The 13,833-nt window shown below is 47.3% G+C and overlaps 1 protein-coding gene across 4 annotated transcripts in view; it reads left to right on the top strand.

Moving 5' to 3' along the window:
- The window catches only part of LOC119961991 (growth factor receptor-bound protein 14-like), a 302,798-nt gene that overhangs the window by 285,681 nt on the left and 3,284 nt on the right, over nucleotides 1-13,833 (top strand). For 3 of the 4 annotated variants that reach the window (XM_038789692.1, XM_038789689.1, XM_038789690.1), the window contains 4 exons: nucleotides 1,483-1,599; nucleotides 2,808-2,877; nucleotides 3,151-3,238; nucleotides 12,565-12,658. In XM_038789692.1, coding sequence (XP_038645620.1) covers nucleotides 1,483-1,599; nucleotides 2,808-2,877; nucleotides 3,151-3,238; nucleotides 12,565-12,658 — 369 coding nt within the window. The remainder of the gene's footprint in view (nucleotides 1-1,482; nucleotides 1,600-2,807; nucleotides 2,878-3,150; nucleotides 3,239-12,564; nucleotides 12,659-13,833) is intronic. The other variant, XM_038789693.1, reaches the window with a different exon arrangement.

Below are 13,833 nucleotides of genomic sequence, written 5' to 3'. Positions count from 1 at the left end.
ATGCCGAAGGAGGCCATTTGTCCCATCACGTCTGCACTGTCTCTCCAAATGAACATCATGACTTAGAATCATAGAATCCCTACAGTGCAGAAGGAGGCCATTCAGCCCATTTGAGTCTGCACCGATCCTCTGAAAGAACACCCTCCTTGGCCCAAGCCTCCACTTTATGCCTGTAACCCCCACCTAACCTCTTGGACACTCCAAGGGGCAATTTAGCATGGCCAAGCCACCTAACCTGCACATTTTTGGACTGTGGGAAGAAACCAGAGCACCCAGAGGAAACCCATGCAGACACAGGAAGAATTTACCAACTCCACAAAAACAGTGCCCCAAGGCTGGAATTGAACCCGGGCCCCTGGTGCTACAAGCTGTAATGCTAATCACTGTCACCATGCCACCATTAGTGCCATTATCCTGTGTGTTCCCTGCTCGTTGTTTCTATTCAACTAATTATCTAATGCCCTCTTGAATGCCTCAATTAACCCTGCCTCCACCACACTTCAACAACCAACCATTCGTGTGGATAACACTTTCTCGTCTCACATTTGCTTCTTTTGCAAATCTCTGTAAATCTCTGCACTCTCATTCTTGATCCTTTTACAGTTTTTCTCTATCTACTCTGTCCATCCAACTTATAATTTTGAACATCTCGATCCGATCTCTTCTTGGCTTTCTTCAAACCATTCCCAAGGATAACAGTCCCCACCTCTCCAATCTACCCTGATAATTGAAGTTCTCATTCCTGGATCCATTCTTGTAAACCTCTTCCACACTCTCTCCAATGCGTTCACATCCTTCCTTCTTAAAGTGTGGCAGCTAGAACTGTACAGTGTGCTAGCTGAGGTTTAACTAGTGCCTTGTGTAATATCAACAACACTTCCTTGCTCCTTGTACTCTAATTGCTCCTTATAGTCTATTCCCCTGTTAATAAAGCCAAGAATACTATATGCTTCCTTAACTGCCCTCTCCACCTGTCTTGCCACCTTCAATGACTTGTGTGCATATATACTCAGGACCCTCTACTCCTGCACCCCTTTAAGAATTTTACCCCTTTTATGTTGTCACTCCATGTTCCTCCTATCAAAGTGCATCACCTCACACCTTTCTCTTGCATTGAACTTCATCTGCCATCTATCTGCCCACTCCACCAATTTGTCTATATCTCTTTAAAGTTCTACACAGTCCTCTTCACAATTTACAATCCTTCCAAATTTTGTGTCATCCGCAAAGTGCCGCAATAGTGACGCCTGGGGAACACCACCACAAAACTTTCTTTAGTGCGATAACAGGCGCTGGAATTTGGCGATTAGGGGCTTTTCACTGTAACTTCATTGAACCTTCTTGTGACAATAAGCTATTATTATTATTATTATTATTATTATTATCTATTCACCATTTTGACTTTCTCCCTTCTTTCAAATAAAATTTGTTTTTAAACACTGTCCCAAAAAGTTTTTGAAATAATTTATTTTGTCCTCGCAGAGAAGTATCTCGGAAAATTCACTGGTAGCTATGGACTTCTCTGGACACAAGGGAAGAGTAATTGAAAACCCCACGGAGGCGCTTACAGTTGCTGCTGAGGAGGGGTTAGCATGGCGGGTAAAATATTGGCCTGAACATTTACCTACAAGTGCATTTTTTTTTTACATATAACTTTGACAAGCGAAAATAGTTTTGGAGAATAAATTGAAATGCACCATTACCTATGTCTATGAATCTCCTTTACCATAACAAAATCAGCTGTAACTACATTTTAATCAACTGTACAATAAAAAACCCTGCCTATAGTGATTAATTTTGGTCATTACCCTCAAATGGTCAGTGTAATTAACTCTTCACTGTGACAGAGGATACCCATCCCTGATGTGTACTGTTTCATGATTTGAAAAAAAAAGTGATTGCTCTTCAAAGGCATGCAAAGCATTTTGGTACATTTCAGATCTGTGAATGAGGCATTATAAAAATTCAAACAAAAACTGTCTCGACGAGTCAGCCAGCTGACATTTCAGGTCTGACTTCCTATCGCAAGGTTGCCTGACCTGGATATTTTTCTGCTTTTATTTTCAGTTTATCAGCATCTTTATGGCTTTTGGGCAAGCAAATGAGAGTTGACTATTTATTTTATAACTCCTCAACCTTTGGTTCTTTCATATGCTGCTCAGAATAGCAGTCTCAATTCCGTACCAGCCTCCCCGGACAGGCGCCGGAATGTGGCGACTAGGGGCTTTTCGCAGTAACTTCATTGTAGTTTTGCAGTAAGTTTCGCAGTAACTTCATTGAAGCCTACTCATGACAATAAGCGATTTTCATTTCATTTCATTTAATTTTGCTCCTTTTCATTGCTCTTGATCCAAAAGCACAATTTGATTAGAGACCTGTTGAGCTCATGGTTGGTGAATATTGAGTGGCGTTGCTCAGCAATGCAATAACAGAGTTATCCATAGAATCCTTTGCAATTAGACATTTAGGACTAGGAATATTTGCAGTGCATTGTTAATGTTAGTTACCCAGCTGGATCGTACAGATCAAGGTTCTTCAATTGCACTTCAATCTTTCAACAGTGGGAACGACCAGAGAAAGAACCACTCTAATCAAAATGCACTAATCACTATAAACAATTAGTGTCAGTTGGCTGTGGTTTTTGGAATGCATACTCTAATTGTTGCAAATGTAGGATTCCTGTTTGTGTAACAGAGATAAATTTACCTCCAACGAATAGCATGCAAGTCATTTGTTACTTAAAATTCAAATTAATTGCATTTAATCATGAAATTGATATTTTTAAATTTAAATTCTTATAAAAACAGAGGAGAAGCTGCCATCGTTTGAATGCTTATGGAAGTCCAACCACGTCGCAGAGCACTACACCCTGTCAAGGTTGTTTCAATATGTACTTTGTGTTTAAAAAGACTATATCGCATAATTTGAATAAATTATCGGCAAAAGATAATTTTAAGTGAAAGATGTTGGCCGATGCTCTTTCCAAAAAAATCCTCAGTTGATTAGTGGATTAATATTTTAGGATTTAAGACTATTTGTTTTAATCCAGAAACTCCTGTTTTTGTCAATTCTATTGTGGGTATAGTGGGTCAGATTATTTTTGAAACATAAAATTTGTAATAATATAATTTGTGTGTTTTTATAATTTAGCTATTCACCGGATGCAGCTATGGTTTCATCACCGACTCTCTAGAGATGAAGCTCAAAAGTTAATAGAACAACAAGGTCTTGTGGATGGGTGAGCATGAATTTTTAAAGGAATTTTCTGATTTGGCTGGGGCCAAAATTCACTTCAAATACTCGTTCTTGTAAAATGATAACAGCAAGTGCTTCCAGCTAGTTTGGTTTAGAAAAATCTTTGTCATGAAGCCAGCAAATATTTGCACTTCGTTTTGTAACTACTTCTGGTTACAATGGCTCTGTCATTTGATAAGGTCATGGCTGATCTGATTGTGGCTTCAAATCTACTTTATTTTCCTGCCTACCTCTTATACCCGTTTGTCTCCCATGTCAATCAAAACGTAATAGTTAGTTACTACTGGGGTGAAAATGAAATTATTGCACTCAAGGCGAAGGATTTCAATGATGAGAAAAGGAATGTTTCTACTTTGATTACCCAGTTTGATTACCTCAGCATCAAGCAACCTAAATGCAAAGACCATACAAATGGGGACAGAGTTAAATAACCTTATTCTGCACCAACAATCTGCCATGAGACCAGTCTCCGAACCATGCTCTGATCACCATTATTGTGCTCCAGTCTGGTTACCCTTTCTCGAGACCCCAGATGATATGCACATTCTACGCCGTGCGTTCATGATTGCAAAGAACTCAGCTTATACTATAAAATTAATTTTATTCCGGAGACATAGAAACATAGAAAATGGGAGCAGGAGGAGACCATTCGGCCCTTTGAGCCTGCTTCGCCATTCATTATGATGTGGAGATGCCGGCACTGGACTGGAATGAACACAGTAAGAAGACTTATAACACCAGATTAAAGTCAAACAGGTTTGTTTCGAATCACTAGCTTTTGGAGTACAGCTCCTTCCTCGGGTGACTGAAGAGGTGGGTTCCAGAAACATAGGTGCAAGACGATATTTTGAATGCGAGTCTTTACAGGTCCAGATGGAACAACTGGAGAGAGGGATTGTTGCACCATCTGGACCTGTAAAGACTTAATTACCTGCAAAAACTTCCATTCCAAGTATCATCTTGCATCATTGACTTTGTCTATATTTATATGTTTCTGGAACCCACCTCTTCAGTCACCTGAGGAAGAAGCTGTGCTCCGAAAGCTAGTGATTCGAAACAAACCTGTTGGACTTTAACCTGGTGTTGTAAGACGTTTTGCCATTATGATCATGGCTGATCATCCCTACTCAATAGCCTAATCCTGCTTTTTTTCAACATATTCTTTGATCCCCTTTGTCCTAAGTGCTACATCTAACTGCTTCTTGAAAACATAAGATGTTTTGGCCTCTACTACTTCTCGCGGTAACAAATTCCACAGCGGACCACACTCTGGGGGAAGAAATTTCTCCTAATCTCTGTCCTAAATGGTCTACCTCGTATCCTCAAATTGTGACCCCTGGTTCTGGACACACCCACCATCGGAAACATCCTTCCTGCATCTACCCTGACAGCCAGTAGAGAAAGAATGTCTGCATCCCATCAATCTGGTTGGGATTGTATGTCAAAGTGATAGAAATATGAGCTTAATCCACTGTCTCGACAAAAATGAATTTTTATTCCTGAACTCCTTGAACCAAATAAAAATCTCAAAAAGAAGTGCAACTCTGGCATTCCATCTTCTACAGCCTTGTGCTAGTACTAGTGCTGCAATATATTTGCACTCTCCAGGTACCTTCAAGCAAACATGTCAGGGTTTGCTTTTCAGACTTCCCATATAGTAAATCTCTCGCCTGCCATTATATGAACACCAGCATTGGGATGAGACCATTAAGTGTGCATTAAGTGCATGGATCAGAATATGTAAAGTCTCTCTGCTTTGCACCCTCTCACCTGATGAAATGCCACCCCACTAACAAACTCATCCATGCGGTATGCCATTTAATTCCATCCCATGTTTCGGGTCTGTGATGTTTCACAGAATTTGGTTTACGAGTGAAATGTCACAGACATGAAACATTAACTTTATTTTTCTATTCACTGATGCTACCTGACTTATCAAGAATTTCCAGGGTTCAAATTTTTCATTGAAGGTTTTCAGTACCGGCAGTATGTTGCTTTGGTGGGAAGGATCAGAGAATTTTGGAATAGACTCCAGAAAAAAGGAGTTGACAGGAGTCATGGAGGAATTTGTAGATGAGAAGTCGGATCAGATCCAACAATATTGAGAAGAAATCCATCAGGATTAGGGCATGACCCAATCAACAAAACAGAGTCCTTTCTGGGCGGGGTTAGAGGGGCCATTCTCTACACTACACTATCTAACGCCACTGTTGGTATTTCGTGCTCCGGCAGGTAAGGCCCCTGATGAGCCATCAATTGCACGAGAGACGAGTTGCTATACAAAAGTTAGGCTTTAATAAGCTAGAACTTAGCCCTGCGGTCGACTACAATAAAATGGACGACCACCGGGCGTTCTGACTATTTATACCTCGGTATGGAGGAGTGGTTAACTCAGCCTTTCGACCAATCAGAGAGCTGTCACATGACTGGTCTCAACCATTCAGTCGAGAGGCACATGACCGACCAGGGCCAATGGTAAGCCGGTATTCTGCACCAATGGCAGACAGCTATGCAAATCATACCACTACATTCACCCCTTGTGGAGAAAGAAGCCGGGGAGAGGGGGGGGGGGGGGGGGGGGGGGGGGGGGGGGGGGGGGGGGGGGGGGGGGAAGAGAGAGAACTGGTGGTATGAGTAGCAGCCGGGAGAACAAAAATCTTCTCTCTTCTTTTATTACATTTTGACTTCCCACTGGCCCTGACAATTAGCAATATGACACAAAGTCCCAACAAAGTCCATGGAGCTGTTGAAATTTAAATCAATTCGATCAGTCTTTTCGTGGCACGTGACGTTCTGGCAGACCGCCGCAGTGGAATAGGTGACATCGGTTCAGCCAATGGTGGTGGTTCCGCTGGAGTCCGGGAGCAATGGTCCTTGAATAGTCTCCGTCACCCGAGCTGGCTGTGGAGACGCCATGGAAGGGGAAGGGGTGACCTGGGTGGAGCGCTGGGGGGGAAAAAACAGGGGGGGGTCTGTGGTGAAGGGGCGGAAGGCCGCACGCTGGCGGGTGCCAGGTCCCGGAGGGAGACCGTGTCCTGCCGACCGTCAGGGTACTCCACATACGCATACTGTGGGTTAGCGTGGAGTAACTGGACTTGTTCCACCAACGGGTTGGACTTGTGCACCCGCACATGCTTCTGGAGCAAGATGGGTCCGGGGGCGGCCAGCCACGTCGGGAGAGGGGATCCGGAGGACGACTTCCTGGGGAAGACGAGAAGACGTTCATGAGGTGTCTGATTTGTTGCGGTACAGAGGAGTGAGCGGATAGAATGTAGGGCATCGGGGATAACCTCTTGCCATCGGGAAATAGGGAGATCTCTGGACCGAAGGGCCAGTAGTATGGTCTTCCAGATGGTACCGTTCTCCCGCTCGACCTGTCCGTTACCCCGAGGGTTATAGCTGGTCGCCCTGCTAGAGGCAATGCCCCTGTTGGGCAGGAATTGACACAGCTCGTCGCTCATAAAGGAGGATCCCCGATCGCTGTGTATGTACGCGGGGTAGCCGAACAGGGAGAAGATGTAGAGGAGGGCCTTAATGACGGTCGATGTGGTCATGTCGGGGCAGGGAATGGCTAAGGGGAAGCGGGAGAATTCGTCAATTACCGCCAGGAAGTAAATGTTGCGGTTGGTAGAAGGAAGGGGCCCCTTGAAGTCAATGCTGAGACGTTTGAAGGGGCGGGATGCTTTGATCAGGTGTGCGCGCTCGGGCGGTAGAAGTGCGATTTCATTCGGCGCAGATGTGGCAGTCACGGGTTACTGTCCTGACTTCCGCGATGGAGAAAGGCAGGTTGCGGGCCTTAATGAAATGGTAGAGACGGGTCACGCCTGGATGGCAGAGGTCCGCGTGGAGGGAGCAGAGGCGGTTTATATGCGCGCTGGCGCAGGTACCACGGGACAGGGCATCAGGAGGCTCATTGAGCTTCCCAGGATGATACAAGATCTCATAGTTATACGTGGACAACTTGATCGGCCACCGTAAGATCTCGTCATTCTTAATCTTGCCCCTTTAGAACATAGAACAGTACAGCACAGAACAGGCCCTTCGGCCCTCGATGTTGTGCCGAGCAATGATCACCCTACTTAAACCCACGTAACCCGTATACCCGTAACCCAACAATCCCCCCATTAACCTTACACTACGGGCAATTTAGCATGGCCAATCCACCTAACCCGCACATCTTTGGACTGTGGGAGGAAACCGGAGCACCCGGAGGAAACCCACGCACACACGGGGAGGACGTGCAGACTCCACACAGACAGTGACCCAGCCGGGAATCGAACCTAGGACCCTGGAGCTGTGAAGCATTGATGCTAACCACCATGCTACCGTGAAGCCATTATCAAACATGAAGGCAATTTGTGCATTATCAAACATGAAGGCTACTGACCGATGGTCTGTGAGGAGGGTAAACATCCTGCCGGCCAAATAGTGCCTCCAATGTCGCACCGCTTCGACTATGGCCTGGGCTTCCTTTTCCACAGAGGGGTGGCGGAGTTCGGAAGCCTGGAGGGTTCTGGAGAAGAAGGCCACGGGTCTGCCCGCTTGGTTCAGGGTGGACGCCAGAGCTACTTCTGATGCGTCGCTCTCGACCTGGAAAGGGAAGGACTCGTCGATGGAGCGCATCGTGGCCTTTGCGATGTCCGCTTTGATGCGGCTAAAGGCCTGGCAGGCCTCTGTCGACGGCGGGAAGGTCGTGGTTTGAATGAGGGGACGGGCCTTGTCAGCGTAGTTGGGAACCCATTGGGCGTAGTAAGCGAAGAAACCCAGGCAGCGTTTGAGGTTATTGGGGAGAGGGAGTTCCATCAGGGGCCGCATGCGTTCGGGGTCGGGGCCTATCACTCCTTTACGCACTACGTAGCCGAGGATGGCTAGACTGTCGGTGCTAAACACGCACTTGTCCTTATTGTATGTGAGGTTAAGGAGTTTTGCGGTTTGGGGGAATTTCTGGAGGTTGGCGTCATGGTCCTGCTGATCATGGCCGCAGATGGTGACATTATCAAGATACGGGAAGGTAGCCCGTAATCCGTACTTGTCGACCATTCGGTCCATCTCCCGTTGGAAGACCGAGACCCCATTTGTGACACCAAATGGAACCCTAAGGTTCCTTAAGTGGTAGAGATGCCCATCTGCCTCAAACGCGGTGTTTCTGCGGTCACTCGCGCGGAGGGGGAGCTGGTGGTAAGTGGACTTTTTTTTTTGAAATAATTTTTATTGAAAAATTTTTAATTTATATAGCAATAACGCACTATAGTAAAATACCAAAAATAACAATAATATTAACAATCATAAACATTCGCCCCACCTCCATGAACAACACAGCATTTTAACAACAATGCAAATTAACACAATATAAAGTTACAGAATAGACACTACAATAAGGAACCCCCCCCCCCCCCACCCCCAATAGCAGGTTGCTGCTGCTATTGACCAAGTTACCTATCTTTGAGCCAGGAAGTCCAGAAAAGGCTGCCATCGTTTATAGAACCCTTGTATTGATCCTCTCAGGGCAAATTTGACCCTTTCCAATTTTATAAATCCCGCCATGTCACTGATCCAGGTCTCCACACTTGGGGGCCTTGCATCCTTCCACTGTAGCAGAATCCTTCGTCGGGCCAGGGACGCAAAGGCCAGGACACCGGCCTCTTTCGCCTCCTGCACTCCCGGCTCTACCGCAACTCCAAAAATCGCGAGTCCCCACCCTGGTTTGACCCTGGATCCAACCACCCTCGACACCGTCCCCGCCACCCCCTTCCAGAATTCTTCCAGTGCTGGGCATGCCCAGAACATATGGGCGTGGTTCGCTGGACTCCCCGAACATCTGGTGCACCTGTCCTCGCCCCCAAAGAACCTACGCATCCTAGTCCCGGACATGTGGGCCCGGTGCAGCACCTTAAATTGGATGAGACTAAGCCTCGCACATGAGGAGGAAGAGTTGACTCTCCAAGGCATCTGCCCAAGTCCCGTCCTTCTATCTGCTCCCCAAGTTCCTCCTCCCATTTAGCCTTCAGCTCCTCCACTGACGACTCCTCCACCTCCTGCATTACCTTATAGATGTCAGACACCTTCCCCTCTCCGACCCACACCCCCAAAAGCAATCTGTCCATCGTCCCCAGCGACGGCAGCAGAGGGAATCCCTCTACCTGTTGCCTAGCAAACACCTTACCTGCAAGTATCTGAACATGTTCCCTTGGGGAAGGCCAAATTTATCTTCCAGTTCCCCCAGGCCCGCAAACCTCCCGCCAATAAACAGGTCCCTCAATTTGCTGATGCCCGCCCTTTGCCACCCCCTAAATCCCCCCATCCCTGTTCCCCGGGATGAACCGATGGTTGCCACCAGTGGAGCTTCCATTGAGGTGGTAAGCGGACTTAAGGTCCACAGTGGCAAAGACCTTGTATTTCGCGATATCGTTTACCATGGCGGAAATACGGGTGAGAGGATACACGTCCAGTTGCGTAAGCCGGTTGATGGTCTGGCGATAGTCGATGACCATCCGGTTTTTCTCCACAGTCCGGACCACCAGCATTTGGGCTCACCAGGGACTGTTGCTGCCCTCGATGACCCCTTCCGTCAGCAACCTCTGGACCTCGGACCTGATGAAGGACCGGTCTTGGGCCCTGTACCGCCTGCTCCGTGTCGTGACGGGTTTGCAATCGGGGTTGAGATTAGCAAACAAGGAGGGGGGGGTCCACTTTGAGGGACGTGAGGCTGCAGACAGTGAGGGGGGTATATTGCCGCCGAATTGGAACGTCAAACTCTGCAGGTTGCACTGGAAGTCCAGTCCTAGGAGTGCCAGTGCGCAAAGGTCAGGGAGGACAAGTTTATAATTTTGAAAAACCTTCCCTTGGACCGTGAGGTCCGCGATGCAGCACCTGGTGATGCGGACCGAGTGCGAACCTGAGGCTAACCCGATTTTGTGTTTTACAGGATGGACAGGGAGCGCGCAGCGTCTTACTGTGGCAGGGTGAACGAAGCTTTCCGTGCTCCCGGCGTCCAGCAGGCAGCCCGTCTCGTGGCCGTTGAGGTAGATCAGTGTTGTCGTTTTGGCGAGCGTGCGTGGACGTGACTGGTTGAGCTGAATGGCCACGAGCCGTGGAGAAAATCCGTATTCGTCGTCGTCATCCAAGTAAATGCTGGAAGAACCTTGCGTGCCAGTCCCGGAAGGTCGTGCCCAGGATTTGCAAGTGGAGTCGGAGCCCCAAGATGGCGGCGCCCAGGACCCGCACGTGGAGTTGGCACCCCAAGATGGCGGCGCCCAGGGCCCGCACGTGGAATCGGCGCCCCAAGATGACAGCGCCCGTGGGGCCCTCGTGGTTGCTGGGGGCAGGGTTAGCGGTGCCGGTGAGCCACAGCGACCACTTTGGCCTGGCAGACAGTGGAGAAGTGGCCCTTCTTCCCGCATCTCTTACAGAGGGCGGAGCGGGCTGGGCAGCGCGGGCGAGGGTGTTTCGCGAAGCCGCAAAAGTAGCAGCGGGGCCCCGTGGACTTGTCAGGGTTTCCCGCGGCGCAGGCCTGAGGGAGGTCGGGAGGGGCGGATGGCGGTGGGGAAGCGTGCCAGGAGGCCCAGGATGGTGCAGTGCGGCTGGGGACATAGGCGCGGGCGTTAGATCAGTGACCTCCAGGGAGGTGGAGAGAGTCCGTGCCTCAGTTAAGCTGAGGTCGTCTTTCTCCAGCATCCGCTGGCGGATAGCAGGGGACTGCATCCCAGCCACGTAAGCATCTCTGATCAGCAGTTCCATGTGCTCCGTAGCTGAAACTGCGAGGCAGGAGCAGTTCCTTCCCAGGATGGCGAGGGCCTGGTAAAATTGGTCTAATGACTCACTGGGGAGCTGTTGTCTGGTGGCCAGCAGATGTCGGGCGAATACTCTGTTGACTGGTTTAAGGAATTGTCCATTCAGCTTTAGCATGGCGGCATCGTAATCTTTCTCCTCCTTGATTATCGCGTAGGCTGCTATACCCACGCTGGAGTGGAGGATGTGAAGCTTCTGTGCCATGGTGGGGGGGCTGGTTGCAGACTCCAGAAATCCTTCGAGACATGCCAGCCAATGTTGAAAAAGTTCTGCAGAGTTCGGAGTTTGCGGGCTGATGCGGAGGCTTTCGGGCTTGATCCGGAACTCCATCTTCAAAAATCTAGCTTATTAAATTGATGAGCCATCAATTACATGAGAGACGAGTTGCTATACAAAAGTTAGGCTTTAATAAGCTAGAACTTAGCCCTGCGGTCGACTACAATAAACGACAACCGCCGGGCGTTCTGACTATTTATATCTCGGTATGGAGGCGTGGTTATCTCAGCCTCTTGACCAATCGGAGAGCCGTCACATGACTGGTCTCAACCAATCGGTCGAGAGGCACATGACCGACCAGGGCCAATGGTAAGCCGGTATTCTGCACCAATGGCAGACAGCTATGCAAATCATAGCACCACAGCCCCCCCCCCCCCCCCCCCCCCCCCAGGCTGCACAGTGTGATTTCCTGCAGAGAGCTGTGATGAGCAAAGATCCTCTGTTCAGGAAGAGAAAATGGCATCCAGATCTCTCGACTCCCTTTCCCCCCACCCCCCCTTCACCCCACTCTCCACCTTGAGCCCTCCTTCACCTCATCACCTACCGGCAGGGCACCCCCAGTCCCAACCCCCAGCATGGGCAAAATAGCTGGCCGTGCTATGGTGCCCCAGTGGCACCAGTCATACCAGGGTGCCAGCAGCTGATGATCTGGGGGCCTCCAATCGCCTGGGAGACGCCCACCCCCTAGTGAAATTGCCAATATAACTGGTTCCTGTTTGTGGGGAACAGTACTAATCGGTGCTTGGCTGGGGTCTCCTCAGCAAGATTTTTAAACTCAACTATGCGAGGCTGGGTCCAGCCCATTGTGGTTAGATTTCATGAGACGTAACGGCCGTCGGGAATCCTGGAAGAGGCCTGTCCCGGGATCTACTGGCCGTGTCCTGTCCCGATTCCAGCAGACGCAACCAGTAAATCGTACTGGCGGGGAGGCTGGATAATTTCGGCAGCCTAGAGATCCGGATTAGTGTTCAACACTGGTTGGGATGAGTAGAAGAGTTTGGAGGAAGAGATATCAAGGGGGCAAGTGATTTTGGTGATAAATAGGATGCTCGGTTAATCCTTGGCACTGGATTGAGTAGAGTGCCAAGGCTTTGGGCACACTGATTCAGATTAAGCAACTAGTGGGGGGCTGGAGTTGGTGGAAAAAGCAGAGCCTTCAGTAGTGCCTGTGAAACAATAATGTGTAAAACCTAGTGTGTTTATGTGTGTATATAAATCTATTTTCTTTCTTTTCATCCCATATAGGATGTTCTTACTACGGGATAGTCAGAGTAATCTGAAAAGTTTTGTTTTGTCATTGTGCCATTGTCAGAAGATCAGACATTTTCAGATTGTTCCGGTAAGTGGTTAGATTAAAGATTCAGTGGTAATTATTTACACTTATTGATTGTGGGTGTGTGTTTGATAATATATGATTGCAATATACAAAAACTTGTCACTTTTAAAAGTGCAGTTTTGAATAATGTCATTACTTTAAAAGAGAAAAAGAAACTTCAATCTCTTCAATTTATGGTTTTTAAAATTAATTCTGTAAACTGCATCTTCTGCCTTCAGTATTTTGTGACCCAAGCATCTTCAGTTGTTCAGTAGTTGATAGAAATAATAATGGATACAGCTTTGAAGAAAATGTGTGCTAATTTCTAAGGAATTGCGCCAGTGTAAGGTGTCAATTACTCTGTATGGCATCTCCAAATTTAAGTAAACAAAATTCAATTAATATTTGTATTAACACAGAAGCTTTGCATTCGTGACAGTTGCCAAATACAACAGCGGATCTCAGTCCCATAAGTAGAGAACCCAAAAAAATTCTCCTTCACCTGACCAGTGTCAAATTTAATAATTCTCAAATACCAACTCTTTCTGCTTTCCTGATTCTTTCTCAATTTTTTGCTTGATATCTTTTTTCCAAAGTAAACAAACCAAGGATATTCCATCTCTCCTCATGGGCTAGATGTTCTAAATTAGGTACCAGTTTAGTTATTCTTTACTGACTGGCCTCTATATTGGTTACCCTTCTAGTACAGCAAACCAAAATCAGAATGTAGTCAAATCTTGGAATTTTTGCTTCAACCTCCATATCCAATAAGTTTTACTTGGAGCACTGTATTTTTCATTGAATTATCCACCAATGCCTTTACATCCCCCTCCTTTGTTGTACCTGTAGCAGAGAATCATTTAGTTTTATATTCACTCTTTATTTTTCTTGTCTCATTCCATTACCTTCTATTTGTTCATAGTAAATGTCATTTGTCACTTCTCTTCCCAACCCATTCAGTTTAATTAATAAAATCTGGAATTGAAAGCTAATTTCCATGCTGAAGTTTGAACTCCTAAAATGCCAGCATTTTATGGCCCCACATGCCACAGTCAATGGTCTTCAGGTTGGCTGGCTGCATCTCCCTATCTGGAGCCATACATGTAGGCCAGACTGGGTAAGAATGGAAAATTTCCTTCTCAAAAGCACATGAGAGAACCAGATAGGTTTGTCAGCATTATGGAAACTAGCTTTCAATT

The sequence above is a fragment of the Scyliorhinus canicula genome, chromosome 2, assembly GCF_902713615.1.
Source record: "Scyliorhinus canicula chromosome 2, sScyCan1.1, whole genome shotgun sequence".
NCBI lineage: Eukaryota > Metazoa > Chordata > Chondrichthyes > Carcharhiniformes > Scyliorhinidae > Scyliorhinus > Scyliorhinus canicula.
This window is presented reverse-complemented; position numbering and strand designations above follow the sequence as displayed.